Source organism: Lycium barbarum, chromosome 12 (assembly GCF_019175385.1).
Source record: "Lycium barbarum isolate Lr01 chromosome 12, ASM1917538v2, whole genome shotgun sequence".
NCBI classification, from domain to species: Eukaryota; Viridiplantae; Streptophyta; class Magnoliopsida; order Solanales; family Solanaceae; genus Lycium; species Lycium barbarum.
The window spans coordinates 99,561,681-99,573,742 of NC_083348.1; the positions used below are offsets into that span (position 1 = coordinate 99,561,681).

The 12,062-nt window shown below is 36.2% G+C and overlaps 1 protein-coding gene across 1 annotated transcript; it reads left to right on the forward strand.

The window, feature by feature from the left end:
• The first annotated feature begins 1,081 nt into the window (after positions 1 to 1,081).
• On the forward strand, positions 1,082 to 7,539 carry LOC132621542 (BEL1-like homeodomain protein 2). Its single transcript, XM_060335860.1, has 5 exons — positions 1,082 to 1,550; positions 1,810 to 3,127; positions 3,870 to 4,248; positions 5,603 to 5,663; positions 6,683 to 7,539. Exons 2-5 carry the CDS (start codon positions 1,855 to 1,857, stop codon positions 7,253 to 7,255), a joined length of 2,286 nt encoding a protein of 761 aa, XP_060191843.1. The 5' UTR covers positions 1,082 to 1,550; positions 1,810 to 1,854; the 3' UTR covers positions 7,256 to 7,539.
• Positions 7,540 to 12,062: the final 4,523 nt, after the last annotated feature.

Sequence of the window (12,062 nt, forward strand, 5' to 3'; positions counted from 1 at the left end):
ACACTATTATCTGTGTATAAAACTTAAACTAATTCTCTTTTATTTTCTTTTTCAATTTTGAGGGGTTCAATAGTTCAAGAGAGAGGAAGGAAAAAGAATAGAAAGCAATATAGAAAAAGAAATAGCTAGGTAGTCTAGAAAGTGACCGGCATGACCCTATCAACAATACCAGTATAGCACTACCGTCATGCAGGCAATGTTATGAGGGTACAATTGTCATCTAAACTGAACTAATTTTTTTTAATCTTTACTTTGCAATAAGAAATGTCACTTGGATGACTCACTGCTGACCTTTTCTTTTTATTATATTATAGTTTAGAGATATTGTATTGGTTTCCAAGGTCTATGGCCCATGGAGATTGACAATTACACCCCAAGTTCGCTGAAAGTTGAGGTTCAGGTGAGCACTGTTACGATAATGATGGATTAACGTTTGATAAAATGACGTTGAGATGTCCTTTTAACCAACCTTAATTTCAAACTTTTGAAAGAAAATTGTACCTTCGGCAAACTAAAGTTCATTTACTTAAATAGTAAGAGTTTCTTCTTGATGAATCACTAAACTCCTCATGAACGTCATTATCTTCAGATGTTAATAATTGGGAAATTAAACAAAATGAAGAAAGTTAAAAATAAGAAAGCGCACGCAATTTAGGTTCCATAAATGGAGTTTAAATTTTATCTTCTCTATAAAATTAGTTAATACAATTTCTCATGTTAAAACCACCAGCTGGTATGGAAGATTGTTAACTTGGAAAAATGATGAGTAAACTGTGAGAAACCTCCAATTTAAACTGTAAATATTAATTTTTACACCATCTTTTTTCTGTTATATTATTATCTTTTGCTATTCTCTTTGCATTTATTCCCGAAAGTTTGGTGACCATATATAGTCACTTATCCCATCAACATCGTGGGTTGCTCTAGACTAGGAGGTTAAATCTGTCAATTTAAAAACCCACAAAATAATTCAGATATTTATATCTTCGTCCATGGACTAAAATCAAGTCAGTTTAAAGTTTATTTGTCAAGCAAGGAAATAAATAAATTGAAACTAGTACTGGTACACACTTAATGGAATATAAAATTAGTTGAGTGAAAAAAGAGAACAGCGACCTCTTCCCTATTTTCTCCTCTCTCTCTCTCTCGAGGGTGTGTTGCTTTCTATGAAAGAGAGAGAGACTCTCACAACACACACAGAGACAAACACAGTTATGTGTGATTTTCATATATCTACACACATAAAACCGCAATACATGTCACAGTTGAAAGAACTCCATCTTCCTTTTTAAAATATTTTATATTGCTGCAGGATAGTTCAATTCTTTTTCCAAAACGCGATTGCAGAGACATACATACGGAGAAAGGAAAAAAGAAAAGAGGAGAGAAAGAGAAAGATAAAGATAAAGAAACGATAGCCTCAGAAACAACAGACAACAGAGAAATAGAGAGAGACACTGACACAGCTTTGGCTTTCAAATCCCACGAAGAGAAAACGATATCTGAGAACCCTTTGTACCCCTTTACCGACCTGCTGCAATTCTTATGAGGTTTGTGTCTACATGAATAAAGCTGATGAACACTTTCCTTTTTTTTTTTTTTCCTTCTGAAATTTTTAACAAAAATTTAGTATAACAATTTTTTTTAAAAGAAAGAAAAGTCTTTTTCTCTCCCCTCACACCTTACTCTTTGCCACAATTATTATCTTTTTCAATCTCCTGACAATAATTGTATCCCATGATGTCTTTTTTTGAATTATTTTAATGATAATATACCGGTTTTAACTATCTCATGTCCGATCCATGGTAGACACATGAGCAGAAAAGAGATGATGAAGAAGAAGACAACGCTGCCATGGGTATAGCAATAACAACAACACCTCGTCCATGTGATACGTCTCATAATTCAAAGGTTCAAAAATATCAAATTCATCAAGTCTCGGAAAATTCCAATTCTATGTCCCAAGATTATCATCATCACAGTCTCTTCAGTTTCCCAAATGGGTTCGAGAGAACACAAGCCGAACAGCAGCAACACATGGCCGCGCAACAGATCCGTCGAGATAAATTACGAGCGCAAGGGTTCGAGCCCGCACCGTTTGAAGAAGAAACGAGTGGTCTTCCAGCAGTTTATGAGACAGCTGGAATGTTATCTGAAATGTTTAACTTCCCTCCTGGAACCGCAAACGCAACTGAATTATTAGAAACTCAATTCAATCCCAATTATAGACAGCCCAACCCGAATCCACGACCACAACAAATTCATGCCACGGCCATGGGGAACGAGTGGTTCGGGAACCGACAAGGTATGGTAGTAGGTGGAGGTGCAAGTCATCAATTTGGATATGCAAAAAATCATAGTACTCCTAACAATCAGAGTATTAACGCAGCCGAGTCCATGCAACTTTTCCTTATGAATCCAAAGCCAAGGTCACCCTCACCATCTCCTCCTAATTCAAATTCCTCTACGCTTCACATGTTGTTACCGAACCCATCATCTACTTCAACACTTGAAGGGTTTCCCAATCCGACTGAAGGATCTTTTGGTCAATTCATGTCATGGGGGAACGGAGGAGCAAGTGCCACCACCACAGCCCATCATCATCTCAATACCCCAAATGCAATCGGAGGATTAAACGTAAACGTCGTAGAGAGCCAAGGACTTTCTTTATCTCTGTCATCTTCGTTACAGCACAAGGCCGAGGAATTACAGATGAGTGGGGAAGCTAGTGGCATGTTGTTTTTCAATCAACAAGGAGTTGGAGGAGGGTCTAGTTCTGGACAATTTCGATACAAGAATTCTAATATAGGTGGATCAGGAGTAAGCCAAGACATTCATCAAGTCCATGTTGGGTATGGGTCTTCATTGGGAGTGGTCAATGTGTTGAGGAATTCCAAGTATGCGAAAGCTGCCCAAGAACTGCTGGAAGAATTCTGCAGTGTTGGGAGAGGCAAATTCAAGAAGAATAGCAAAGCATCCTCCACGAACCCTAATTCGAACCCTAGTGGTGGCAATAACGGTGGCGGTAACAATGAATCTTCGAAAGATCTACCTTCTTTATCAGCTGCTGATAGGATTGAGCATCAGAGAAGGAAGGTCAAACTATTATCTATGCTTGATGAGGCACGTATCCTATCTCTCTCTACTATGGGTCAATGCCCAATCATCGTTGTTTATTTAGTCTGTTTAATTAAACAAAAAAAATCGGCAGAAAGTTAAAGGCGTTTTTAGTGGAATATTATATAAACGAGGATTAGTAAAGGCCGGCTATAGGGGATTAGATTTCGTCATTTAAGTTGATTGAGTTTGTTGCGTTTGATTACATTCTATTCTAATTAATAATTAAAGAGTGATTCGACGGTTGGAGCAGTAAGCTACATATTAGATATCCGGCGAGTAGAACAATTAAGTGATCTGAGACTACCCTTATATGTGGGAAAGCACAGATTTATATGTTTCATTTTCTTTCATAATGTTAATTAGCTAGTAAGCTACCGTAGGACTAATTGCAAACAAAACATTTAATGTCAATCATAGTTGGTTTAAGTTGACTTTAATTTTAATCTTTACTTTCATTTCTTTATGCAAATGGAGTACTAAGTAGCACATATTTATTTATAACGTGTTGGCCGTTTTGATAGAAAGCCAAGCAATGCAAGGGAACAAAGCACAACTAGAATACATTTTTTCACTTCACATCAACAATCATTTCAACGGACTACTATGTTCACGTCTCAGCTTTCTACCCCATCTTTTCTTTCTCCTTTTGTTCTTCCTCCTCTTCTTTTTCTGAATTAGATCTTGAATTTCTCTTTGTTTCTTGATGTAACGTCTAAATTATTTTTTCTTATATTATTTGGAGCAGGTAGATAGGAGGTACAATCATTACTGCGAACAAATGCAGATGGTTGTAAATTCGTTTGATCTAGTGATGGGTTTCGGTGCGGCAGTTCCCTATACAGCACTTGCACAAAAAGCCATGTCAAGACACTTCAGGTGTTTAAAAGATGCAATAGCAGCACAATTGAAGCAAAGCTGTGAGCTGTTGGGAGAGAAAGATGCAGGAACTTCGGGATTGACTAAAGGAGAAACTCCGAGGCTTAAGATGCTTGAACAAAGTTTGAGGCAGCAAAGGGCCTTTCACCAAATGGGAATGATGGAACAAGAAGCTTGGAGACCCCAAAGGGGCTTACCTGAACGTTCTGTCAACATTTTGAGAGCTTGGCTTTTTGAGCATTTTCTCCACCCGTACGTCTATCTCTCCCTACTCTATATGCTACATTATGACTTTAAGGTGTATAATAATGATCGCTTATAATATTTTTTTATATTATCAAAAGATAACTACTGATATACATTCATGAAAGTGAGACAGATTATTTGCTATAACAAGTTAAATTTCATTGATAGGTCAAAAAAATTACTCCGTTGTTATGTGTAAAAGATAAGTCTTGTTTGTCGAGAAGATAATTAAGAAAATAGAAATGTGCTCTTTTTAATGGTTTAAGCTTTTACATGATTGATGACACACTTCAATAAGTATAAATAATTCTTTCACTGTCAATGTATTTAATCTTTGTAGTAAGCAATTTTCTTTAATTCTCATTCTCAAGGTGCTTTTTTTAACTGTTTAAGTTTTTAGATAAGGGATCACAAATTTCAATAAGTATAAATAATTCTTTCAGTGTCAATGTATTTAATCTGTTGTAGTAAGCAATTTTCTTTAATTCTCATTCTCAAGGCACTAATCCACTTTTTATAAGCAACTAGTACTTGTTATCTTTTAAGTAATTTCATAGTGTATGAAATCTTTTAAGTTATTAGTGTAATATAGTTAAAGTCGTACATGCTTCCGTTGACTGTAATAAAGTCTAACCTTTTTCAAAACCCCAAGTGTTAACACCGATGGAATCTGAATCTTCCTGCGTTTACTGTATAAACAAAAGTGCAAAGCCCCATTATTATGGAATTATGAAGAGACAAAATGAAGCTTCACACCCATCAATCAACTTTTGTTAGTCTAACACACATTTCCAACATCTCTTTTTTAGATTTTCCTTTTTACTTTTTCTTTCCCTTGCCATGTCTGAGTTTAAATGAATCTTAATTAAGTGTCCTTTGAACTTTGATGATAAAGTAAAATTTACGTCCTTTACTTTTTTTTACTTTTTTTTTTCTGTACAAGCTCTTTCTCCTGGATCCAATGCACTACGAACTAGTGCTGACATAGGCATGAATTTGAACAATAAGGAAAAGAAAAAGAACCTATTCATTAAGCTGACATTGCATAGTAACAATAATGATGATAAAAGCTAGCGAGCTAACCAAAAGGAAATGGTAAAATATAATAGAATCTATGTATGTATCTAATGAAATGAATATTATGAAAAAGATGAGTGCATGCAGTTGTTTCTGGCTTTACTTCTGTGATTAGTGACAGAGAGGTACTGCTACTGCTGTTGGTTCTTGGATTGTCACGCCCATGCAGAGAAAAAGAAATTGAGAAAGAGTCAACACATCTACGGATGAAGAAAGTTTAGTCGTCTCTTTATACAGATTTGGTAATAAATCTGATAGTTTTTTGTGGTTTGCTTTATCTCAGGTATCCAAGCGATGCTGATAAGCATCTGTTGGCAAGACAGACTGGTCTCTCCAGAAACCAGGTTCGCTCATCTAATCTAAAATAGTCTGTGCTTTCCCTTTCAAATTTTCTTATTCACATTATGCATATGCTACACTTATTTTTTTTTTCTGGGAAATTAAGGAGTAGTACTTAACTTTTCATCCCTATGATTTGAAAAAAACACAACATATGAGTAAATATTCTTCTACTACTATACTATTAAATTTAAGAAGTAATAATTCCTTAACTTCTAATGTAAAATAAATTAAACGGAAGAAAACATCAGTTAAATTGATTTTACACCTATTTTCTGAGAACTTTCATCGATACCATTCGATTTTTTGTTTTTGTTTTTAGTGATAGCATGGATTTAGGTTTTAGTTCTCCATGGCTTTGTTTTTCTTTCCCTTAGGGCACAACAAGAACATTTTTTTTCTTTTGTAGCATTTCTACAAAGACATAAATTCTAGATTTGTAAAACAAAATCTAGGAATAATAAGTGCAGAAACAAAGTAGCAGTAAATTTTTACACGGGGCATTAAAATTTGTAGCTCTGTTTATCCATAGTCGCTCCTTACCTCTTTTGTCTGATGAATGTCAAACCTAACCACACGTCTATTAATAAAATGCGATACGTAGAGATCTCATGGGGTTTCTCTAGGTCATTGCATGTTCTCAATTTATTGACACGCTGACTGACCTCTTCACTGAAAGATGAATCAATAGTAGTAGTGGTATTTACTCTGTGGAACTTTTCTATACTGCTTACTCCTTTCACATCATCTCATTCTTCCCAATAATGTTTCCTTATTCAACTATGCGGTTATTATATACTCATAGAAGTTAAATTCTCAGTTTCAAAGTATTGAAATTAGTAGTATAAAGCTTGACTGCGTGAAAAAAAAAAATTATACTATGAGTGTAAATTTATCTTTTATAACAAATTACTATTTGCACTAGTCGTGAGAGTAGTTACCTGCAATCATTGTTTGATAAATGTCATAATGGGAGTTAATTAATGATGCAATTTTGTGTGTATGTGAATGTGCTATTTTTCAGGTATCAAACTGGTTCATAAATGCCAGGGTGCGGCTGTGGAAACCCATGGTAGAAGAGATGTATCAACAAGAGGCCAAAGAAGAAGAGGGAGATGATAATGAGAGAGAGCAAAGCCAAAGCCAAAACAGTGGCAATAATGCACAAACACCAACGCCTAATATGAGTAACTCTTCTTCTACTAATATGACAACAACTACAACAGCCCCTACAACTACGACAGCACTAGCTGCCCCTGCAGAGACAGGAACAGCTGCCACTGCCATAACAGTTACCTCAAGCAAAAGATCCCAAATCAATGCCCATGATAATGACCCTTCACTTGTTGCAATCAATTCCCATATTTCCTTCTCGGAAAACCAAGCATCTTTTCCGACCAACATTCATAATCCCGACCCCGCCGCTTGCCGTCGAGGCAACTTTTCCGGTGACGACAATAATTATGGGACCACCCCAAATACTGATAATATGGGATCCACCATGATAAGATTTGGGACCACCACTGGTGACGTGTCACTCACCTTAGGGTTACGCCATGCAGGAAATTTACCAGAGAATACTCATTTCTTTGGTTAATTAATGATTATACTGCCATACCAATTAATTAAAACCGAATTTGCTTGAGCTCATCATATAATTTATGGCTGCCCTTGCTTTATGTCATAAAATTCCATTAGCTTTATGTTATCGAGCGAGCGCTGTGAGATATTTACTTTAATTGTATAGTAGTAGTAGTACTACATTATTAATTTTTCCACCAGTTTTTTGTTTTGTTGTACTTATAGTGATTGTACCTTCTAGATGATATGAAAGCTGATTTTGGACAATAAAAACAGTCCCAATAAGACAGTATTTTCAAATTTTTAGGTTATTTATTATTGGGTTTGGAATCTTCATAGAAGCGTACAAAACTCATACACTGTACTAGTCTCATTGTTTTGTTCTTATCATTTTGTTTCTTCCTTTTATCATAAAAAGTTTTTCCCGCTCGCGTTTCGGTCAACCTTTCCATTATCGGATAGTGATTTAAAAGGCGCATACCAAAAACAAAAAACCATGCCTAGTAGCTCAGTGTATGTAGTATAAAACTTTAATTAGGATTTGAAATACTAACAGAAAGTTGTGAACTGGAAATTCATTTATTCTTTGCACCTAACTATATGTCTAGATATATGAATTTAACTTTTATTAGCGGAGCCAGGAGTTTCACCAAAACGTGTTCAAACAAAAAAGTTAAAGGAGGTTCAACATCTAATAAATATACATAAAAAATAATTATAACCATATATAAACATAGTAATTTTTCGCCGGATGAACCCCCTTGGTTATACCTGGTTCCGCCCAAGTTTATACATTGACTACTTACATAATCTTTACAAGCTAATGTAATTGATATGATTGACTTCAATAGTTCTTTATTAAGTATCTTTTTCTTATTGTAACCTCATCGTTCCTAAACAGATTTATTATGTGATTAAGTAAAAGTCCTTTGCCAAGGCTACTGCATAAAACTTAATTAATCACATTAATTAATCAAAAAAAATCATTCTTAGCTACTCCCAAGAAGGCTTCTTTTGTGGAGTTTGGGAGCTATAGAACATGATGTCAATCAAACTATCCCCCTTAATTACCCGCCTAGCCCCACTACTGTCCAGACATACAAATTGGGGAAAAGGGGCAAAGGAGGGAACTACTAGACTGCAATCATAAGGTAGCTAGAAAACTTTTCATGCAAAAGATTATTCCTCAATATTTTACTGTGTATGGTGATAGAAAGCAACAATCCATCTGATCAAATTGCATTCTCTATTATTTTAGAGTTATCAGAAAGCCTTTTCCTGCGAGTAAAATTATTATATTTATATATCCAACTGCCACAGTATTATAGCAAATTTCATATACAGTAGTGGTATCTCTGCAATAATGTTTGGTAAGGAAAACGAAGGAAAACAACTACAAACTGCAACACTCGCTGTCTGTTTTTTCAAACTCTTCTCTTTTGTTATATAGTTCTGGTGAGTTGGTTATGTTGCCTATTTTGTCCAACTTACACCTTCTTCCCCTTTTCTTAAGATTCAAACATAATTAGATACTAAGCTACAATCACCTTTCACCTAACTTCCTTCTCTCTTTCTGTTGTGGTATTTCGTATTTAAATTTTTTTCCTGCACCATTTTTATTTTTAGTTTTATTTTTGCAGAGCAGTCTGCATTTAAGGTGATATGTCAGACTCGTTAGTATGCACTAGCAAGTAATTAACACTCAAAATGCTTGGGAGAAGATTTTGTCTCCTTATGCTAAGAGTGTTCCCATCTACTGGCCAGTTCAGGAAATGTCATTTTCGAGTAATAAAATGCAATGTTATCTACACTTTCCTACATTATGGTACGGGTTTGGTAGGAAGATATATGAGTGTTTACCCCGAATTTGGATAATCAATTGAATTTGTAAGTGGGTATAGGATATTGTTTAAATCTCAATATATACCGTAGGGAATAGAGTGTATGGACGTTATGTAGCAATGCAATTGATGAAGAGTATTAATGCTTGTTAAATGACATGCAACACTTATTTGAGGAAATACAACGAAAATGCAAATGGTCACTGTGGACCGAATCTGATCTTGGAGAGAGAGAGATTGTATATATGCTTTGATGTTACAAGTGTTCTTGAAAATGAATAAGTCAACCCCCTCAAAGGAGGGGGATGAGTTCTATTTATAGTGTTGCCTCTATGAGCCTCATACCATATAACTTGTTAAAGTAATAATAATAAGTACAACTCTGAACGGATTTGGTGGGATTAGGTTGGCCGTACGGTCTGACACACGCATGGTTGGTTGTTGACCATGGCAGGATGCTACTGGCGCGTGGCTTGTGTGCAACGGTTGTACCGGACAAACGGCACGGATACTCGGGGTAACGACCTCGACCAACTCGGTGATGAAGGAACCGGACCAAATGGTTCCCCGATTAGCTCCGGACAAGCGCTCCTCCGGTTCAGAATGAGAGTCTTCATGTATGTTCTTGTTCCCTTCTCCCTCCGGTTTCTCGCTTCACCGGTTTGACTCACATCCGGTTTTTACCGTATACAGATAATCCCCACACTTCTCGGATCACTGATCTTTCGGAGTAACGGGAAGTGGATGAACCACAAAACCAGTGACTCCAACGGCTCGTGGTTATCTTCTCATTTTGGCGGGAACGGTTGCGTCACGTCTCCTCCTTTATCGGCCACGTGTCTCATCCCGATTGGCCGGTCCTGACAACCGCCCCATGCACGTCGTTTCAAGTCATTTCACATTAATTACGGGACACGTGGCGCTCCACGGTTGGCTGGGGAACCGTAACCGTCACAGCCCCATGCCTATATAAGGCTCTTTCCCTCTTCATTTCAACACTTTCACGATCTATCTTCCCTTCATCTTACACTCTTTACTGCATTTCTTCATCTTCACCACACACAGTTATCTTCATAGCAAATCTGTTGTTGATCCATTGCCTTATATTACGTGAGAAAGAATCAACTTTGTCACCATTTCTGCTAACTATTCTTGCTCGAGTGTTGCTTGCTTCGTACTTTGTCATCCCTCGAATCATCAGTTCCCTCATTCTTCTTGAACTCCTCTTCCGAATTTTCATCCTTTCATATTTTCGAGATGTCTGAAACCACTTCTCATGACATTCCCTCAATCTCAACCCCAGGAACCGAGACCGTATCTCCGGCAAAAGCAAAGAGCTCCTTTGATCCTACAGCTTCGGATGTTATACCGTCCAAATTCAACTTCAACAAAGACCTCGAGGTTGAAAAGCCTTCGTCGGTGTCCGACAGGGGGTTCGATGTGAGACGATACCCCTCTTCCATTATCGAGGATAAGCTCGACCTGGTCCGGGCAGACTGCGGGTGGAACACACGCTCGGTTCAAGTTTTCGCCCCCGGGCCTGATGAATCAGTCACCGACCACCGGAGAGGCTTTTTGTACGTTTACACCTACCCCTTTACTCTCAAGCTCGACCCTCCGATTGACCCGGTCGTCCTAGACATGTGCCGGACTTGTCGCACCCCATTTTAACCCGGGGTTAAATTAGGAGTAGTACGACATATTGGTGATTCCTATTTTTTACTTAAGGAGTCGCCACCTAATTAATTTAACGGTGAATTAGGACACCTAGAGATTAACTAAGGCAAAGTTAAAACTAAACCTCAATTAATAGTCTGCTTAACCAGTGTGATTCTAGGTAAGGGCTCTATATTATCCTAAAGGTAAAGGGTTAGGCATCCTTTAGAATCCGTTAACTTACGGTTATCCGACCAAACTTAGGTTAATTAATATAGACTAAGCGCAAATATTATTAAGAGAATAATTTATAAATTATTGCTAAGATCTTAAAAGAAAAAAAATGTAATAATGCTATTTAAAATAATACTTATAAATATTACTAAGGCTTTAAATGAGAAATATTAGCTAGAATAAGACTGATAGAAAATATGATAATTTATATAGAAAGGAAATTTCAAATGCCGCTTAGCAAAAGAAGATTTGAAATGCTAAATAACACTTAAAGATATGTTGATATGATTTTAAATGCTAATACTATTTCAAAAAAAAAAAACTTGTAAAAAATAATTTGCATATGAGTAATAGTTTTAATATAAGACTTCGCAAATTTGAACTTTGAATAAGATAATGTGATATGTTTAATTAAATGCATGATTGATTCGAACTTGAAGAGTTATTTATGAATATACTTGAGTTTGTATTTACGTATTAGTGACGTTTGGAAACGTTTATGATGAAAGTATGATTCCTTTTACTTAAAATATATAGTCATGCCATTTTGCAAATCAATCATTCTCAAATGAAAAATATTAGACATTTAGCATGAAAAAGAAGAGAAATAAACTAATGGGATGAATTGTTAGTCTTTCTTAAACTAAATTACCCATTACTAAACTAAGCCCACTAATACACTAAAGTTCAGCTAATTTAAGAAAATAGAGCGGGATAAAGGATTAGTTACATAACACAAGTTAAATGCACAAAATAAAATAAAAGAGGTAAAAAAATATCGAATGGGCCAGCCCATTTGGGAACTGCTGGACCTATTTGCTGTTGTACAGGCCAAGGCCCAAATATTTTTGTTTTCTTTGCTGCGGATAGGCCTGATGGGAAAATGACTCGAGAATATTATGTTGGGCTTTTAGCCCAACCCCGAATGTGGGAAAGGAGACGAATCCCTTGGACTCGTAGGCGGAGTTCATGCAAAAAATGAAAGTAAAAGATTAGTATACAATCAATAAGGTTAAACAAAAGAAATACAAACTGAAAACAGCCCAGTAGACAATATATACTAGGTATATTTAAGCATACTTATATACATAC